Raw genomic sequence first — 21,915 nt, forward strand, 5'->3', positions numbered from 1 at the left:
AAATCAACATCTGGGTTTCAACATCCGGGTTTTTCAAAGCCTGGGAGCTCTGGACAACGGCTTCCCAGAATCCATATCAAATCACAGAACACTTCTCAAAGTGAGCCCCAAAACAAAGCTACACATCAGGGCTTATATAGCCTTCTCCTGGCTCAGAGAATGTAACAACCTTATTGACTCGCTGGCCAATCAAGAAGTATCTACTGAAAAACAAGCCTCCTACCCCAGGCTCCAGGTGTACTTTAGCCTAGGGGTGGGGAAGATCTTTAAATTTACATTCCCATTACACCTGGGGATCAAATCCAGGCTCAGATACTTAGCACCACACTCAGAAATAACTGGCCATGTAACCTTAAGCAAATTACTTAACCCCGATTGCTTTAAAAAAAAACAACTTTGAATTCTAGATTCATTCCCTTCCTCTCTTGTCACCCACCCTTACTGGGAAGATAAGCAATTCAGTATAGGTTGTATATGTGTAGCTATAAACATTTCCATAGTGGATATATTGTAAAAGACTGACTATATTTCCCTCTCTCCTATCCCACTTGTTCTATTCTCTACTTTGATACTGTCCCTTTTCAAAAGTGGGTGTTTCCAACTTCCCTCCCCCCCCAGCCTGCCCTCCCTTCCACCATCCCCCCTCTCATCCCCTTTCTCCATTCTCTCCTGTAGGGTGAGATACCCTATTTAGTGTGTATGTCATTCCCTCCCTAAGCCAAATTCAATGAGAATAAGGTTTACCCATTCCCTTTTGCCTTCCTATTCTTCCCCTCCATTGTAACCATTTTCCCTTGCCTCTTCTATGTGAGATAGTTTACCCCATTCTGTCTCTCCCCATCTCCTCTCATTATATTCCTCTCTCACCTCTTAATTTCACCTTTTAAATATCATCCCTTCCTATTAAATTGATCCTGTGCCCTCTATGTATACCTGTACACATATATACACACATTCACATATGTATTTATAAACCCATATACCCTCCTATATAGACATATATATGTATGTGTGTATGTATGTGTGTGTGAGTATATATATACTCACACACACACTGACACATACACATTTCTATTCCCTTCAACTATTCTCATACTGAGAAAAGTTTCATCAGTTACAATTATCATTTTTCCATGTAGGAATGTTAATAGTTCAACTTTGATAAGTTCCTTATGATTTCTTTTCCCTGTTTACCTTCTCATGCTTCGCTTGCTTCTTGTATCTGAATGTCAAATTTTCTATTCAATTCTGGTTTTTTCATCAAGAATGCTTGACAGTCCTCTATTTCATTGAATGACCATATTTTCCCATGAAACATGATACTCAGTTTTGCTGGGTAGGTGATTATTGGTTTTAATCCCAGCTCCTTTGACTTCCAGAATATCATATTCCAAGCCCTTTGATCCCTCAGTGTGGAAGCTGCCAGATCTTGTGTTATCCTGATTGTGTTTCCACAATATTCAAATTGTTTCTTCCTGTCTGCTTATAATATTTTCTCCTTGATTTGGTTATTCTGGAACCTGGCTATAATATTCCTAGGAATAATTTTTTGGGGGGATCTTTTTTCAGGAGGTGATGGGTGGATTCTTTCAACCTCTGCTTTGCCCTCTTGTTCTAAAACATCAGGGCAGTTTTCCTTGAGAATTTCTTAGAGGATGATTTCTAGGTTCTTTTTTTGATTATGGCTTTCAGGTAGTCCAATAATTTTTAAATGATCTCTCCTGGATCTATTTTCCAGGTCAGTGGTTTTTCCAATGAGATATTTCACATTGCCTTCTATTTTTTCATTTGTTTGGATCTGTTCAATAGTATCTCGATTTCTCATAAAGTCACTAGCTTCCATTTGCTCCAATCTAATTCTGAAGGAATGATTCTCTTCAGTGAGCTTTTGAGATTCTTTTTCCATCTGGCAAATTTGGCTTTCTAAGGCATTCTTCTCCTCATTTGCTTTTTGAGCCTCTTTTGCCATTTGAGTTAGTCTATTTAAGGTGTTATTTCCTTCAGTCAGGTTGTTGACTCTCATTTCATAATTTTCTTGCATTGTTCTCCTTTCTCTTCCCAATTTTTCCTCCACTTCTCTTATTTGGTTTTCAAAATCCTTCTTAAGGTCCTCTATGGCCTGTAACCAGTTCCTATTTTTCTTGGAAGCTTTTGGTACAGGAGTTCTGACTTTGTTGTCTTCCTCCTGTTCCATGCTTTGATCTTTTTTGTCCCCAAAATAGGAGTGTAGAGTTAGGTTGCTCTGTTTACTTTGCTTCCTTTGGCTGCTCATGTTGCCACTCAATTACTTGACTTTTGGGCTTTTTGCCACAGTCAGACTCTGCTACCAGACAGGGGACCTTTGTCCCAAACACTGGGGTTTTCTCAGCTGCAGAAGGTATTAGTTGGGTGCCCTCTTTGAATCCTCCACACACTCTTACAACCTGGTCACACACCCCAGGATGTCCAGCCTAGACAGCAATCCCGATCCAAGCAGGTTAAAGCAAGAGAAATTGCCCCTCAGACTGGTCACTTGGTCCCCCTACAATCTGCAGGCCAGGAGCTGAAGCTGCTACATGGCTGTGGCTGCACAGCTGCTGCACTTCATCTGCTTCTTGCACTGGTAGCAAAGGCCAACAGCACTCCTGAATTCCCAGGTCCCAAAGTCCACACTGCACTGACCTCTCACTTTGTCCCTAGCATCTATGGGTTGATAATTCTGGAACGCGCCACAGCTGATGGTGATCTGAAGTCCCTGCAGCCACCGGCTGGTCAGGCCTGCCCTAAGCCTAAAACCTCAGGCTCGTGGCGGGGCAGCGGGGGGGGGGGGGGTCGTCTGGGCTTGGCTCCCACAGCACTGCACTGGCCACTTCCTGCTGGCCTGCCAGGCTGTCCTCAGTGGGAGGTTATCTTCTCTGTGTCATTTTGTGGGTTCTGTAGCTCCAGAGTTTCTCAGAGTCACCATTTACATGAATTGGAGGAGGTGGAAGCCTGAGCCCTGTGGAAGTTCTGTTTCTACTCTGCTATCTTGACTCAAAAGCAAAAAAAAAATTTAAAAATCACATTAATGAGTAAAAACTAGGAACTTAAAAAAACTGATAAAATGGTAACTAATATAATTTTTAAAAAGAAAGGAAAGTTAATTTACCAGGATGAAAAGTGAAAAAAGTGAGTTCACAAAAATGAAAAAAAAAATAACATAAATTTTTATAAATTTTTGATCAGCTAAAATCAATTAAATGAATGAATATTTGCAAAAATTTCTACATCAGCAGCAAAAGAAATAGAGGACATAACCCAGTCTCAAAGATGAATTGAACAAACCATAAATGAGTTCCCAAAGGAAAAATCCCCAGAACTAGATGAATTTAAAAATAAATTCTTTCAAACATTTAAGGAATAAATTAATTCAGTATTAATAAGATTTAAAAATAAGAAAATAATGTATAGTACAAAATTCTTTCTTTGATACAAATATTGCTTGGATACCTAAACCAGGGTTTAGGGACAGTTATATAAGAAAATTATAGACTAATATCTCTAATCAATATTGATACAAAATTTTATATTAAATTTGGCACAACACCATATTAATTTTTTTATTTTTTTGAGCTGGCATGATATAGTTTAGATCAACATTTTTGTTTTAGTCTGAACATATCATTTTGGAGGTAGTAGTACAGCAGAAAGAGACCAGACCCTGAAATAACAGGAGATAGGTTCAAATCACATCCCTGATACTTACTTATTATGTGGCATTACGCAAATTGTTTGAACCTCTTTGTTTTGTTTTCCTTATCTATACAATAAGGTATGTTGCACTAGATGTCCTTAAAGGTGTCTTCTATTTAACTGTGGTCCTATGAATTTATACTTTAAATGTGTTTCATGGAAATACTAGTATTCTGTTTTATTTTAATCCATAATCTTTATTTCTTATAAAAGAGTTCAGGCCATTCACATTTAATGTTAGAACTTTTGATTTAGTCTTTTGCCCTTTTATGTTGTCAAAAAGAGTTCAGTTTCTCTTGTTCTCCTTCGTATTAGCCAGGAGTTCCTGACTTGTGATCTTTTAACTATTTTTCTCTCTAGAGAAGCTTAGCTCTCCCACACACATGCCTAGCCATAAAATCCCAAAGTGTAACAGAAGTAAACATTTCCATTTACTCCACACCTGAACAAAATAATGGCCAAAGCCCAGCCAAAATAGAGAGTTAACCCCATGGAAACCAGTAAAAGTCACAGTAAAGGGACATAAATCTTGTGAATGCTGATAAAGGAGCCATGAAAGGGAAAATGTGAGTTAATAAAATGCCAGTCACAATAAAAAAAATACTATTAATTAAGAAAAATCCATGAGGTAATCATATATTAAAAACATGATTCTCCAATCATAAACAAAGCCACAGAGAAAATTTGACTTGATTATAAATACTACAAGGATGGCTGAAAGAAATGAAGCAAAATTTAAATATTGAAAGTAGAATTCAAATAAAAGCTTGTGAGAAAAAAATTGGAAGGAAAATATGCAACTTAGGATAGGAGGACTTTACTGAAGAAATGGACTCACTAAAATATAGAGTGGAGGAAAAAACTAAAAAACTTCAGGGCACAACAAGGAACTAGAATCAAGTTAAAATTGGTAAATAGAAGAAATTGTAATGTATTTGAAATAGAAGAAATTGTAAGGTATTTGTTTTCAGAATTAACTGACCTTTCCAGAAGGTCCAGGAGAGATAAGAATCATCATCTGAAAAAACATAACCAAACAACATGGATCATATTTCAAAAAATCACAAAAGAAAATTACCTAGATCTATTAGAACCAGAATAGAAAATGGAGATAGAATGACTCCAGTCACTTCTTGAAAGATACTTAAAATAGAAAACATTCATGAATATCATAGCCAAATTCCAGAGCTTACAAGTAAAATAAAAAAATACTGTGAACATCTAGAAAGATTTTAAGGACCAAAGAATCATAGTCATGATCATGTGGCAGCAGCTACCTTGAAGGAGAGAAAATATTAGAATATTATTTTACAAAGACTTACCTTCTAGAATAATTTACCATATAAAATGAAGTACAATCCTGCAGGGGAAAGTGGCCTTTTTTAGAATATAAGATTTTCATGCCCACAGAAAATACCAGATCTGAATGGAAACCTTGAAATACAAACACAAGAATGAAAGGAAGCCCAGAAATTGTATAGTCGTTTGAGCAAATGGAAGAGGTTCAGTGATGTGAAGTGCTCATATTCCATATATTCTAATGGGTGAGAAGAGACATGTTCTTTCATGATTCCACTATCTTCAAAGGTCATAGAGGGAGTTGGGGTACACAGGATCTGATTGTGATCTTGTTTTGTTTCTTGGTCCTATGGGAGAAAGTAAAGGAAGAGAAAAGGAATACACTAAAGAAGAAATGAGGAAAAATGGGAGATAAATGGGATACACAAGTAGAAAAGTATAAAACATGGATAGGAGGGTGACATACCAGGGATTTCCTGATCCTCTTCTCTGAATAAAAAGAAAAGAACATGTACACAGATTTTTACATCAAAATAAAACTAAGGAAATAAGCAGGAATGTAGAAGGGATAAATAAAGGGAGAGCAGATCTGGACAAGGAATTATTACAAGCAAAAGAAATATCAATTTCAGAGGTGTGAAAGATTAAGAATCATAGATCACACTGCATTTGGTGAAGGGAGTAGGTGCAGTGAAGGAGAAAAAAATTAATTAGATCACAAAATACTAGTGTTAATCGGATTCCATTTTCATTTCTTTTTATATCTCCTTCTTTGTAAAGAAGGGTAAGGGGGAAAGAGAGAAAAAGTATAAAAGGTACTGATGAAGGAAAACACAGTTAACATTCATAACCACAAATGTGAATGGAATTAACTCACCGATAAAAGTATCTGGTATAAAAATGGATTAGGATGTAAAATTCAGTAATATGTTGTTTGAAATATCAGGATTTATATAGTTAAAATGAGAGATTAGAACAGAATTTATTATGCTTCAAGTAAATTCAGAAAAGCAGAAGTAGGAATAACAATCTCAGACAAGTTAAAAGGTAAAATGGGCCTGGTTAAAAGAGCTAAGCATTGTTGTTTAGTCATTTGAGTTGTGTCTGACTGTTCATGATCCCATTTTGGGCTTTTCTTGCAAAGATACTAGAGTGGTTTGCCATTTCCTTCTCTAGCTCATTTTCTTTTTTATTTTATTTTTTTTTCTAGCTCATTTTCACAGATGAGACAAACAGGGTTAGTATCTGAGGTGGGGTTTGTAGATGAGACTTCCTGATTCCAAGCCCTGTGCTCTATCCATTGTACCACCTAGCTGCCTCCAAAAAGATTAGTAGGAAAACTATATTATGATGAAAGGTATGCTGATAAGGAAATGTTATCAGTACTTACACACATATACTCTGATTAACACAACATCTAATTACTTGGGAAAAAATTGAATCATAGGAAGAAAGAGACAGCAAAATGATAATGGGAATTTCACCGTGCCCCTCCAGACCTATAGTTATATAACAAAAAATAAAGAAGTACCAGAATATAATTTTAGACAAGCTAGGTATGACAGATTTCTGGATATTAATGAATGAAAATAGAAAGGAACAGGCTTATTTTTCATCTCTGCATGACATCTTTTCCAAACTGACTTTGTTTTATGACAAAATAAACAAATAACTGGTAACAAAACAGGAGAACTATAAATGATAGAGAAAATGTGGAAAATTGGAACACTAATGCATTGTTGGTGGAGCTGTGAACTGATCCAACCATTTTGGAGAGCAATTTTGAACTATGCCCAAAGGGCTATAAAAATATGCATACCGTTTGACCTAGCAATACCACTTCTAGGTATGTATGCCAAAGAGATCACACAAATGGGAAAAGGATGCACTTGTACAAAAATATTTGTAGCAGCTCTTTTAGTGGTGGCAAAGAATTGGAAATTGAGGGGATACCCATCAATTGGAGAATGGCTAAACAAGTTGTGGTATATGAATGTAATGGAATACTATTGTTCTATAAGAAATGATGAGCAGGTAGACTTCAGAGAAATCTGGAAAGACTTATATGAACTGATGCCGAGTGAGGGGAGCAGAACTAGGAGAACATTGTACACAGTTATAGTCACATTGTGTGATGACTAACTTTGATAGACTTGGCTCTTCTTAGCAATACAATGTTCTAGAACAACTCCAAGGAGCTCATCATGAAAAGTGCTATTCACATCCAGAGAATTACAGAGTCTGAATGCAGATCAAAGCATACTATTTGCTCTCTCTCTTTTTTGTTTTGTTTCTTTTCTTGTGGTTCGTTTCATTGGTTATAATTCTTCTTTACAACATGACTAATGTGAAAATATGTTTAATATGAATGTATGTAGAGCCTATATTAGACTCAATGCTGTCTTGGGGAGGGGAGAGAATTTAAAACTCAAAAGCTTATGGAACTGAATGTTGTAAACTAAAAAAATAATTAATTTAAAAATAGTAACTGGTAAAGCAAAAATATTAAAATATAACCCTTAAGATAATAGAATAAAAATTATAATCAGTAAATGACTTTTGAAGCAAGATTTAAACTTAAATGAGACTGAATAATTTTATGCTAAATAATTGCTGTGTTAAAGAATAAATCATAGAAACAATAGATAATTTTATAAACAATGACTACAGTAGACAATATCCAAAGCTTGTACCAAAATAGTCTTTAGGGGGGAAATTACATCCCAACACTTCCCATCAGGAAAAGAGAAAGAAAACACATTTTAAAACTACAACCAAACGCAAAAGTATAAATTCTCAATATCAAAGAAGATAAACAGAATTGCATATAAACATTTCATTAAATTGATAAAACTAAGCTAGTTTTTAAAAGAAGCTAATGAAATGGATAAATTATTTTTCATCTGATTTTTTTAAAAGTGAGGAAAACAAAATTGCCACTCTAAAAATGAAAAGGGAGACTACAACAAATGAAGAAAATAAAAAATCATTAGAAAGTATTTTGTCCAATTATATAACAACTAATGATTTAAGATAAATTTTATATGCATGAATATAGAACATGAATATAGATTAATAGAACAAGAATGAATTTATTTAAATTTTTAAATTTTTATTTCTGAATTCTTTGCTTCCCTCTAGCCCCTACTGAGAAGGTAAGAGATATGATACCCATTATACATATGAAGTCATGTAAAATATATTACCACATTAGCCATGTTACAAAAGAAGCAAAAAAATGAAAGAAATATGCTTCAGTCTCCGTTCAGAGTTCATCAGTTCTCTCTCTGGAGATGGATAGCATTTTCATCATGAGGCCTTTGGAATTGTGGATCATTATTTTGATCAGAGTAGCTAAATCTTTCAAAATTGATTGTCATTACCATAGTAACATATTTATATAGTCTACTTGAATATCCCAGTTATGTAAGATAAGATTTTCTACTATTCCTAGTATATTCTTCCCCACCAAGTTTTTTTTTTCTTTCAAGATCATTAAAACATAACAAAACCACTCCCAGAACCTTTCCTCTGCCTTAATTGACTCCCTTGATGATTCCTAATGACAGTTTTGAGGGGGCACTATTATCATTCTCCTACTCTCATTTGGAATGAAGAGACAATATAAGAATGGCTATAATGTTTCTGGGAGTTTTCATTCGGGGCTTTCTTTTAGTCGATGATTCACTACATTCTTTATATTTTCAGCTTGCTTTCTTGTTCTGATCTATCAAGGAAGTTGTCTTTTATGGATTTTTGAAATATGATATCCAAGCTCTTTTTTTTTTTAAATCATGGCTTTCAATTAGTGTGATGATTCTTAAATGTTCTTTCCTTGACCTGTTTTCTACATTTTCTCTTATTTTTTTCAGTCTTTTGACTTTGTTTTAACTATTTCTTGTTGACTCAAGGAATCATTAACTTTTGTCCAATTCATTCTAATTTTCAAGGAGTCTGTTACTTGAGTAAGGTTTTGTCTCTTACACTGAGTAGTTAAACTCCTTCAAAGTCTTTCCTGTAGAGCTCTCCCTTTTTAAAAATTTGTTTCATCTAGTGTTTTCATTTCATTTTAACCTAGCAATGGCACTTCTAGGTCTGTTCCCAAAATAAATTAAGGACTAAAAGGACCATTGTAATTAAAAATATTTTTAGCAGTCCCGTTCTATTTAATATCATTAATGACTCAGATGAAGACATAACTGGTATGTAGCTAAAGTTTGTAGATGGGATAAAACTCAGGGATAACTGCCAAACTAGAGAATAGAATAGGAATCTAAAAATATTTTGACAGGCTAATGTTATATGGGACAATATAATGTGGTGGTTAGATAAAGATTGATAAAGATAAATATAAAATCCTATAATAGCCTATGCACATCATTTGTTGGAAATTATTTGAAACTTCTTTCTTCCTTTTGGTTTTTGTAGCTAACCTAGCAGTGGCCATAGGAGGCATTGTCTATTTCTTCTCCTATCTTCCATTCTTCTACATCAATCTTAACATCTTCCAAATGACTTATTTTATGAAGCTGGTCTGCTGTCTCTCTTCAAATGTTGCCATGGCATTGGGAGTAATGTTCATGATCAGACTTGAAGGAAAAGGTAAGCATGGTTTTTTTCAATTGTTTCTTGATCATTTTGGTGCATAGAGACAGTAGGGATAAGGGTGGTATAAATAATGCTAGCCTGATTTTTTTTTTCCAAATGGAACTGTAAGTGCCAAAGTTTTGTCTTTTTTCAGTCAGTGAAAATTAATTTTTTGCATTAAATATATTTAAATGTAAAACATTTTAAAATATATTTTAAATGTAATCAGTTCAATAAGTTGTTTTTCATTTTGAATGCATTTTAGTCCATACAAATTCTTTCATTAAATAAGCATTTACTGAGTGGCTATCATCTCTCCCTGACTTCAAGCAGTCTATAAGTTTTTTGGAGATATAAGACTAATACTTGTGAAGCAATTAGGACATACTATAGAGCTAAACTTTATAGTACATATTATGGATTATAAGAACTATAGGAGTGAAGAGATGTTAGAGAGAAGAATCAACTGAAATATTTTCTGGCTTCATTGAGAAAATTGACCTGAGTTAGGCCTTAATTTGATAAGCTTTGTCTAGGAATAGAGAAGTAGAGAGGGCATTTGAAGGTATAGAAGACATGGCTGAAATCATGGAGGTGGAAAAGAGAATGTTCCATAAAAGTGAGTAGATTAGGTTAATTTGAGTACAAGGTGCATTCTGGAGATTAATGGGAAATAAGTGGATAAATAGGGTCATCCTGTAATTGTGGAAGGCCTTGTAAATTAATCTGAAAAATTTGCATTTAATTCAGGAAGCAATAGTGAATATTGTAGGGTTTTGAAGAAAAGAGTGTCAATGTAAATGATCTTAAAGGGTAATTAATCTAGAGGTGGTACAGAAGCTACATTGGGGGGAAAAGTCAGAGAGACAAGTTAAGAAAATTGTCTTGGAAATCCGGACATGAGATAATGAGTAGCTAGATCAAAATAATGCTATTGGGAATCAAGAAGAATATTAGAAAGTATTTATTGATTTCTTTCCTTTGGCTTTGCAGCCAGTATAGAAATTGGCATAGCTAGATGAAAAACATGAGTTTATATCCTGCCTCAGAGACTTAGTTAGCTGAGGGGCAAATCACTTAACCTCTCACAGATCAGTTTCCTTTACTGTAAAATGGGAATAATAATAGCACCTTTCTCATAGGGTTGTGAGGATCAAATGAAACATAGCACTTTGCAGAACCTTAAACCACTACAAAAATACAACAAAGTTCTGTTATTTAAAAAAAATTTCTTTTTATTATTAACCTGAGAATCATCAACAAACTTGAATATTTCTATATACAAAGAAAAAAAAGATTTCATGCCAAGCCATGTATGGTTTAAGTATATATTAAATTTAGCATAGTTATAGTAAGATTGCCTTGTTTATGTCTCTTCTGAACTTTTTTCTTTTATGTTAAAGTTTTGAAAACTTTTTTATTTAGTATTTTATTTTATTATGTCAGAACAATTTTAAACATTTGTTTTTAAAACTTTGAGTTCCAAATTCTGTCTCTCCCTCCCTCCCCACCCCAGTCCCCTATTGAGAAGACAAGCAATTCAATATAGATTATATGGTGTAGTCATGCAAAACATTTCCATGAAAGAAAACATAGACAAAAAAAAACCCCTCAAAAAATAAAGTTTAAAAAAAAGCATGGTTCAAATATTTGCTAGCATTTATATAACACTTTTAAGTTATGTCAAGTGCTTTACATATTTATCTCACTCAATCCTCTCTATTGATATAATCATATCATTTTTATTATTAATATAGTCTGTTTATTTTTTCAAATATTGAACTAACCTTGTGTTCCTTGTATAAATCCAAACTAGTTAGAGTATATGATCTTTTAGATAAATTGCTATGAACTCTTTGCCAACATTTTATTTAACATCTTTTGGTCAATATTAATTAGGGATATTGGTCTATAGTCTTTTTTCTCTCTCTTTTTTTAAACTTTCTTGCTTTAGGTATCAAGACCATCTATATATCATAAAAAAAGTTCGGTAGGATCCCTTCCTTTCCTATTTTTACAAATACTTTCTATATGATTTTGGAATTCATTGTTCTTGAATGTTTCCTAAGATGTAAATCTGTATGGTTCTGTTTTTTTCCGTTTGGGAGTTGCTGTGATTGCCTTTTAAAGATTCTCCCTTGTTCAAGAATGCTTGAAAATAAATAATCAATAAACATTTATTCAGTGTATAATATATACTATTCTATTTAAGGCCCATTTTTTCCCCATGGCTTAAGTGCATGGTTTTTGAAGTGTGGAAGTCAGGATCAGGGCTGTGAATGTAATAAAGGGCAGCTGGGCTCCTCCACAAAATAGTGACACCAGGAGGAACTTGCCAATGAGTGAAGAGGGTACCTTTCAAGAGTACTTTCAGTCATTGTGATGAGGCCAGAAGCCATATTTCAAAGACTTAACTAGAGAGCGAAAGGAGAAGTGGAGACAGTGAAGCACAGTGATGGGAAATGGCTTGAGGTGATGGTGAGGTCTAGTAAGAAAATTTTAATAATGGGAAAGCCTTGGAGATATTGAATGAGCTAAGGAAGGAACCAGTAGATGGGAAGAGATTGAACATTTGGAAAGGGATGATTTAAGTTACAGTATGCTAGAGGAGGGAAGGAATGGGATTGAGAACACATGTAGATGAGCAAGCCATGACAAAGAGAAGGGAACCTCATTCTTGAAGGCTTAGGGAAAGGAGAGTAGGCATTGATTCCAAGGATTTTGAGATGAAGAGAGGAGAAATACTCATTTTTCTCAGCAGGTATTGGAGATTTTTGAGGCAGGTGATTCTTTAGGCCTTTAGTCTATGAATTACATCTGTGGTGGTCAACAGCATGAACACCATGTTACATGGAAGAGAGATCTAGGCCAGTAGCTGACGCTAGAGCGATGGTGCCTGGTAATCTTAAGAGCAGTGGGACAGAAGAGGAATTAAAGAGGAAGGAGGAGAGCTGGGGAAAGAGAAGTAAAGAGTATGGAAGGGTAGCCAACCTAGGCACCTCAATATCCCTTTTTAGTATGACTTTAGTGACAAAAAAGCACTCCTGATTTTACACCAAAAAAAAAATTGCAAAACACAGACCAAGTATCATGTTTGGTTGCTGTATACTGAAACAGTTCCTTTAACAGGAAACAAAGGCTTTTATTTAGTGATTAGAAAATTAAATTCAAGTACCTGGGAGCATACCTGTGACCTTTGCTCATTACTATGAGTTTCAGTGTAAACTCCTGTTTTGATAAGGGGAAAAGTTAAAAATCAGAAAGTCACTGGGACCTGACTGAAGTGGGGGCAAAGGGAATATAGGATATAACTGAGTGGAAATGGGAACAAAATTAGAAGGCTGCATTTTGTGTATAAAAGATTGGTCTGCCTGGTAGAATTAGAGGAATACATCTAATCTCCTTATTAGAATGAACAAAGTGTCCCTTGAAGAAGTAAAACTTTCAAAGGAAAACAAAGAAGAAAAAAACTTGAATCTGTGTTAAGAAAGGGTTTAGGAAGACAAGAACCACTGAGCCATTTCATCTTTGTAATAATTTTGAAACTCTTGTAAAGAAGGTAGAATTATACTTTTTGAGGAAGAAGAAGCATTTTATACTCCACAGAATTCTACTGTTGCGCTGAGAAAGGGCATCCATTGTTGGCCACCTAAAAAAGAGATGTGTCTCTCCTGTATGTTTATGACTCCTTATTTAGGGTTATAAAGGTGGCATTTATCAACTTGGCACGAACATTTGGGAGTTACGCTATCTTCCTGAGGTGTATATCTGAAAGTCTGATATGCACCTTCAATTTTTGGAAGAATAGTTTTCAAAAATTGTAGAGCAGGGATTATTAGCCTTTTTTCATGTCATAGACCCCTTTGGCAATCTGGTAGAGCCTGTGGAACCTCCTCAGAATAATATTTTAAAATTCATAACATAAAATACATTATATTACAAAGGAAACAAATGATATTAAAATACAATTATTAAAATATTTTTTAAAACAAGTTCATGAGTCCTAGATTAAGAACTGCTGGCTTAGGAAAGGATAGGTAGAATAAATAGTAGATGAAAATTTTATAAAGAAAGTTAGTCAAAGGATGAGAAGCTCACAAGAATGAAATTCTGAAGACACTAAGAAAAATAATTTTGATGAAATGGAAAGGCAAAACTTGTCTGAGGAGATTGATGTGGAATTAGACTGAAACACATGATACTGAAACACAATGTAAACTGCTCTTTCCAAAGTTACCGAATATCTTTTCATTGCCAGACTTGGTGTTCTTTTCTAAGTCTTTATCCTTCTTGACCTCTCTCTATAGCATTTGATACTGTTCAGCCTTATCAAGGATACTGTCTCTTTCTCAGGATTTTTGTGACACTATTCTCTCCTGTTTTTTTTCTGGAGTCAGGAAGACCTGAGTTCAAATCCAGCTTCAGACACTTACTAGCTGTGTAACTCTGGGCAAATCACTTAGCTTCTGTTTGCACCAGTTTCCTCATCTGTAAAACTGGGATAATAATATTGCCCCCTAGGGTTGTTGCGAAGATCAAATAAGATAATAATTTTAAAGAACTTAACACAGTGCCTAGAACATAGTAAGTGCTATGTAAATGTTAGCTATTATTTATCATCATCATAATTTTCTTTCTCTCTCTCTGATTTGTCTTTCTTAGTCTCCTTTACTGAGTCTTCATCCATATCATATCTCATAACAATGGATGTATCTGTGGCTCTATCTTGAGCCCTCTTTTCTTTTCTCTCTACTTTAATTTGGTGGCCTTATGAACTTCCATGGATTTAATTACTTCTATGTAGACCACCTCTATGAAAAGTCTGAAGGGGAAGAAAGAATCATAATGAAAAAAAAATGATGTACGATTAAAAAACATTAACCCCAAATTATTTAAACAAACTAAAGTAAAATGAAAACTGGACAACAGACATCACATGAATCACAGAAATCTTAAAAATAGAGTAATTTCATTTCAGAGTTAAACCAGTATAAATCAGTTGCTACAATTAGAAGACCAAAGGAACAGACATTTGGCTTATTTGCCAAATGGATAAAGATGGCTGCCAAAGGCAATACCAGATTAAAATAGAAATTTGTATATAAGATCTTATAAGGAATGATAATGGCTGAATATGTGTAATATTGCCTCATAAAGCAAAGAGAATTAGTTAACCTTCCTAGAAGATAACTATAATCACTTAAATTAGTTTGGCTTAAACAAGAGAGAGAGAAGATCAACAGAGGTAAAATGGGTAACTTTGATTGCAAGAAATGTTATCTGATTTTAACTGAGCCCTTACTATTATGTGACCATCCACATATTTTCATTGGCATAATTTCAACTTGCTTTCCAAAATGATTGTACTGATCACAGCTTCACTGACAGCACACTGGTGTGCCTGTCTTCTCATTACCCCTCCAACATTGACTGTTTCCATCTTTCTTAATCTTTGCCAATTTGCAAGGTGTAAGGTGCAACCTCAGGGTGGTTTCAAAGTGAATTTCTCTTATTATTAGAGAATTAAAACATTCTTTCATGATTGTGACTAATTTGCAATTCTTTTGAGAACTGTTTATTTGTACCCTGTAACCATCTATCTTTTGAGAAATTACTGCAATGATTTCTTAAGTGACAAATCCAGTGATCTTTTCCCATTTCTTACTCTACTTGACTTCTCTACATCTTGACACTTTTGACTGTCTCCCCTTCTGAGATGCTTTCTCCTCCCTTTGGCTGATTTTTCCTGGTATATTTCCTATTCATCTGACTATTCTTTCTTATTGTCTTTCTCCAGTTCCTGTTGTGTGAACATCTCCAGAGCCTGTCCTAGGCCTTCTTTTTCTCTCCACACTCTTGATAAGCTCATCAGCTCTCATGAGCTTGATTACCAAATTATTATCTCTAAGCATGTGACTCAGATCCTTATGTCCATCCATAATCTTTTCCCCGAATTTTAGTCCAGCATTGTCAACTATCTAATGGACATATTTACTTTGTTGTCATAGGTATCTCAAGATCAACATGTCCAAAATCAAAATAATTCTATTTCTCAGAAGCACATGCCTCCTACAAACCCCTTATTTCTATCAAGATTATCACCAGCCTTCCTTTTAATTGCATTCAGAACCTTAGAATCATCTTATAATTTACCTTCTTTATCTCCCATATCTAATCAGTGCTTAGTCTTGTCTATTCTACCTCCAGAAGAATCTCTTATATTGTCCCCTATACACACACAGACTCTGCAATGGTCCAGGCTCTTGTCACCTTTCACCTGTACTACTGTGATAGTAATGGCAATTAAAGATTCCCCTGTATTGGCTTGGTTTTCAAATTGATTGTATTAAAACCCAGAGTTTGTTAATCCCACCTGTGGGATGGGCTTGTTGATGTGAAAAGAAAGTCCTGAAGTGGGAGGAGCTGGTGACATAGATTTGGAGAGACAAGAGAGAGGCGGAAGTTCTTTTTGGAAGCAGCACCTCGTGGAGAGAGAGAGACTAAGAGATTGCTGGTGGCCGCTTTGAATTGCCCTGGACTTTTGAGACCTGCCCCCTGAGCTGCCAAGGACTGAGGAGACATGGCTGTTTTGCTGGTACTTTGTCTGTCTGTTTTGATGTTATTTTGCCAGATTTGTCCACTGGTGAAAGACTGTCCTGTTGAAGAAGTCCTGGAACCTGGCATTTGGTTAAGAAGGCCTGAGACTGTCCTGCAGACAGAGAGTGAATACTGTCCACTGGTGAGGGACAGTACTGTTGTTGCAGGGGTCTGGAGACTGTCCGGCAGACAGAATGAATACTGTCCACTGGTGAAGGACAGTGCTGTTGTTGCAGGGGTCTGGGAGCCTTTCTGTTGGTTCAGAAGCCCTGAAGAAGGATTTTCTTGTTGTATGTTTACAGAAATCCTGGGAGAGGGCTTTGCTAATGTGTTCAGGGGTTCTAGGACTGTTCTACAGACAGAGGATAAATTCATGAAGGGACTGGCAATGTATCTTATGGCCTTGCTAAGCCTTGTCTCCCCAGGAACTAAGATTGCTGAGAACTTGCCTCGTGTCAAGATGAAGAAAAGACCTCCATTTGGGTATTAAGTGCTGTGTTTAAACTTGATGTAACTGGGGTAGATTCAATTGTGATCCTAGGGGTGGGGAACTTTTGACCTTATTGTGCTCTGTGATTGACAAATGAAGGTACTTTACCTATGTTTGGAAAGTAATCTCCATTTGAGAAGAGGGGTTTTGTGGTGGACCAAAAGAAGGTATAGCCTAGGGGTGGAGTAGTATTTAGAACAGGGACTTTGTAATTGATTGAATGATTGGAAAGTCCTGGGGTGGGGTAGTCCTTGGAGATTATTTAATCACACTTAGTAAATGCTGTATTTTGAATGATGTCATGTTTTCATCTTCTCTGTTCTTGGTTTGTCACTGAATAAAATAGAGAGCACCTATGCTGGTATTTTGAACCTGGGAAGTTGCCTTTGCTTGATATTACATTACAACTACTGCAGTGGTTTCTTACTTGGTCTCACTCTTTCCAGGTACATCCTTCTGAAATCCACCCTCCTAACAAGGTCAAAGTGATATTCTTAAAATATAGGTCTGACCATGTCATTCCCTTATTCAGAAATCTTCTTTGGCTCTCATTTCCTTCTAAGAGAATTACTAGGATAAAATTCCGAATCCTTAGTCTGCCATTTTAGATCCCTTCCCTATCTGACTTCCATTTTTCCTGTCTTGTTTCATTTTATCCCACTTCATGCACTCTTCATTTTAGTCAGACTGGCTTGCCATTCCTCCTATGTGACATTCCACCTTCTTCCTCAGTGCTTATGCACAGGCAGTGCCAAATGTCTGCAACGTGCTCCCTCTTCATCTCCTCTTTGGAAACAAGAAATATCAAACATGCAGGTCAAGAAGAGTGGGGAACCATGTTCAGATGCATTTGGGAAATAATGTAACAAAAAAATAGAAATATGATAAAACGTATATAATAGTAATACGTGGTTTTCTAAGTCAGATGCAGCCCTCAGAGATCCTTACTTATGGTTTAGTGGCCCCCATTTCTATTTGAGTTTGTCACCACTGGTGTAGATTGTCTTCCTTCAATACACTGCTCAGGTGCAGCCTTCTGCATGCAGCCTTTGCTGGTCCCCTCACTTTGTGCTCACTCATTCTTGAAATTGTTTTGTGTTTACTTTTGTTTATCTTCGTACACATTGTATTTCCCAGTAGAATCTTAACTCCTTGATAGCAGATGCCACTTTGTTTTTGTCTGTATCCCCAATATTTTATACACAGAAAGAAATTAATGTTTGTTCATTTGAAATGAGAAACGTTAATTCAGTGTTAAAGGCATTTTATCAACAAAAATAGTAAGGATAATGAGAAAGAAATTCCCTACATACATAAAAGTACACTATTCCAAAGATTCCCATCCCACTGGAAGGGAGAAGTGTCCGATAATATGCTTAGGGAAAAGCCATAGCTAAGAGACACTTGGGAGAGGGAACAAATGTCATGTGGTAAGGTTAAGATCTTGAGGCCACTTCCTTGTTGAAACAGTTCTCTCCCTCTTAAGTGGTTGTTTGCTGTTGGTCTAGTAATGCTAATTCTGTTGTGCTGCCATCTGTCCATTTCCTCTTGAATTTAGCTGTTGTCTTCCTGCATGGGTGTGGTCAAAGCTCTTTTGTTGGATCACGATTGTATAGGATTATTGTGAGTCAGACACACAGTATAACCTGTCAGGCGTGCAGTTTCATTTTAGCAAAACTAGAAAAGTGGAGTAGATTCAGAAAACTTTGTGCTGTGTTCCTGTAATTACATTGAAATTGCCACATTGCTACATTGGTATTAAGGCAAGGTATAAAGGAACATGAATGAGTTTTCATAGTTGAGCCATTTTTAGATGATGGAGGTATTCAGGAAAGGTTTCTCAAGAATTAGTTAGCAGGATATATAGGACCCAAAGACTTGCTCAACAATATTATGGGGAACAGGTGTAGGGTCTTTGTTTTGCCACATATCCTGGAAGGCAACTGGGGGGAAGAACAAGAGACATTTAAATTAGTAGTGCTGGGCATCAGCAGGGGGTCCTTATTATTTGGACTTTGGGAATATTAGACTCCCCACAGACTGTTTCAAGAGGTGGTTAACCTAATCATTTGACTTGGAACTAAAAGTAAAGCTCAAGAAAACAGAAAGAACCAGTACAAAGATAGGAGAACAATTTTGGTTGGGAATGAGGTAGGAATTCTTAGTATCATAAATTTAAAGTTATAGGGACCTCAGAAACTGTTTTATCAGTCTAACTCCCTTATTTTACAAAATAGAAAACTGATACTTAGAGCAGCAATTTTTAATGTAGTAAAAACTGGAAACAAAATGGATGTCCTTCATTTGGGGAATAACTAAATAAATTATGGTGTATGAATACAATGGAAAATTATTTTACTGTGAGGAAGAAAAAAAGAGACTTCTATAAAACAAATCAGAGTGAAATGAGAACAGTATATATCATAACTATATTAATGTAAAGGAAAACAACTACAGAAAGACTTAAGAACTCTGATCAATCAGTGATCCAATCAAGATTTAAAAATATTAATGATAAAGCCTTCACCAATATTCTGTTCAGAGTTTTGTTTTTATTAATTGTCTTGGCAGCAAGATTATGGATGAGAGACCCAGAATAAGACATAGAAAGTCTTGGTGCAGTCTTAAACTATTAAAACTTAACAGCTTAAGTTATTAAAACTTAAAACTGGGAGACTTCCAGGTCACATGAGCAACAAGATGGCAGACTAGACGTTTTCTCTAATCCCCACAATCTCTTAAACCTCTCCAAAACAGAAATTATGCTGTAAACATAAGGCAACTTCAGCTATTTCAGTGGTCTAGGATGCTCAGAATCTAAAGGAAGGTTAAAAAAAAACAAAACCCATTAACACCCACACAAAAATAACTGGCCGTGTAACCTTGAGCAAGTTACTCAACCCCGATTGCTTTAAAAACAAAACAAAACAAAACCCAAACCCAGGAAGTGAAGTTCACTGATTCTTGAGTTCACTCAGCATCCTACCTGTAAGAGTAAAAGCCTTCCAGGGGCTGCAGTGCTTCCAGAAGCACCTGAGAGAAATTATTATTTTCTGTTATATTAACTAATTAATAACTAACATTATACATATTATATTAATAACTATTACATCAGGATTGAGGTTTTTCCTTTCTATTTCCTCATTCAGGGACCAGTTCTTGCAGGTCAGCTAGTCAGTCTCTGAAAAACATTGCTGACAGATGACATTGCCCAAATTCTCTGGGGACATGCTTTTTGAACTTGGGTGGGATCTCAACCAACGAGAAGACCTTACGAACAGAATCTAATCTAGGTGAATTCTTCCCCTTGGGAAGTAAGTCTGTGCCCTTGCAGCAACCCTACTCCCACTCTTCATTGTGGACTAGGGTAACTCAGCTTATGAAGGAAGAAGCCAAAGTGATCTAGGTAGAGACAGATTCTTTTGTCCAGATTCCTGGAAGTGACTGAGTCCCATGATCAAGTCACGTTCTCAGCAAGAGGAGCTGAGACTTTTGACCCACCTCCTCATTAATATATCTACTGCTTCATTAAATGTTCATCAATCAGGGTTGACTTTCACTTGTCAGAGGCACCTCCTTTTCTAAAAGTAATTTAAGCATTCAGAAAACTTTGTGCTTTGTTCCTGTAATTACATTTGAAATTGCCACTCTCTCTACATTGGTATTAAGGCAAGGTATAAAGGAACATGATTTTGTCTTTGGTTACCAAGAGACACCACTAACCATCAATTTATTGATTATTTGCTAGTCTAATAAATTAATTCTTAATTATCTGTAACCTCTTTGTCTCACAGAAGTGCTGTAAAGCTCTGAAGTGACAGTGACAGGAAAAACAAGCTCTGAATTGCCAGTACCAAGCTAGAGAACTGAGGAACAGAGGGAATAGGACAGGTCACCAGGACAGAATACTGAGCATGTGGGTAGACTCCAGAGCACTCCACCAAGCCTGAGGGAAAGAGCATAGCACCAGCTGAAACCAGCTCTGCCCACCCAAAAGTCATTTGGGGAAGAGATCCAGGCTGATGAATTTTAAGTTGTCACTGTGAGATTTAGCCTCCAATGAAGGGAGAGTCAGGAGTGAGTGATTAGGAAAATGAGGGAGGGGATAAGATTGAAATGACTAAAGACTTCAGGAAGAAAAAATCTCAAAAGACCCTTAACATAAAAAGATAAATCAACAGGAAAAACAGTAACAACAGAAGCTAATAAGACCTTCAGATCAAGTAAATGAACTCAGACATTGGTGCATAAATACCACACAATAAAGGAAAATGTCCAATGCTTGGGCCCTTTGGAATTTGAGGAGAACAGCACCTACAATGTGTTGTTCCTGAGTGACTTAAGGGAAAAATGGGAATTATGAGAGCAGAACAGAAGTCCTGCATAGCAAAAATAAAAAGTCAGAGAGGGTATAGATCAGCAGTGGGGAAGGGGTCCTGTTATAAAGCAGTGTCCTCTCTGACACCTGTAATAGTTGGCAATTTTTTGAGAGGGAGGCACAATGGAAAAGGGAAATCCATGGACTAGGTAATATGAGGCAGTGATGGAGAGAGCCTAGAGTTGAGAACCTAGAATGAATATCTTGGAAGCTTTGATTTTATCAAGAATACAGAGAAAAGAGAGAGATCAGGTGATTATAGGGATCACAAATGAGAGAATGAGGATCTGGAGTAAACAGCGAAAGCAGATGGAGAGTGAAGAGACTGCGAGAAATCATTTTTGGAAAGGGGCACAAAAAAAGAAATTTTAAAAGGTAATGAACAGGACTAGCTGAAGGTGGAGGAAAGGAAAGAAGAATCTACTTGACTGAGAGGGAAGAAAGAGGGTAAAGAAATATGTAACCACATAAAAGCAGAAGAGAGGAACTAATAAATAAGACCATAAAGGGAAGGAGGTAACGAATGAAAAGAGGAATTCAGCATAAGGAGAAGAGAACCAATTAGAAGAGGACCACCTAGACTACTGTGTTTCCCTGATAATAAGACACTGTCTTATTAATTTTTTTGGACAGAAAAACACCAGAGGGCTTATTTTCAGGGGAGGGCTTATTTTAATGAACATTGACAGCAATTTTAATAAACAGGTAAATGTGAACAAAAAAATGTACCTTTATTCAATAAGCAACTCACTGGGGAAGAACAGGATGACGCGCTCAGTGCTACAGCTCTGATTGGATGCAGCTTGGAGCGCGGCGTGCGTTTCACCCGGAGGGGGGGGGATGGTGCATACAG

The 21,915-nt window shown here is 36.0% G+C and overlaps 1 protein-coding gene across 1 annotated transcript in view; it reads left to right on the plus strand.

Annotated features, from left to right (window-relative positions):
* The window catches only part of LOC138143979 (phospholipid-transporting ATPase ABCA3-like), a 282,495-nt gene that overhangs the window by 118,041 nt on the left and 142,539 nt on the right, over nt 1-21,915 (plus strand). The window contains exon 8 of the mRNA XM_069065289.1: nt 9,439-9,612. Coding sequence (XP_068921390.1) covers nt 9,439-9,612 — 174 coding nt within the window. The remainder of the gene's footprint in view (nt 1-9,438; nt 9,613-21,915) is intronic.

Source organism: Petaurus breviceps, unplaced genomic scaffold (assembly GCF_028583685.1).
Source record: "Petaurus breviceps papuanus isolate PSGF00001 unplaced genomic scaffold, PetGlider_PUasm1.0 138, whole genome shotgun sequence".
NCBI lineage: Eukaryota > Metazoa > Chordata > Mammalia > Diprotodontia > Petauridae > Petaurus > Petaurus breviceps.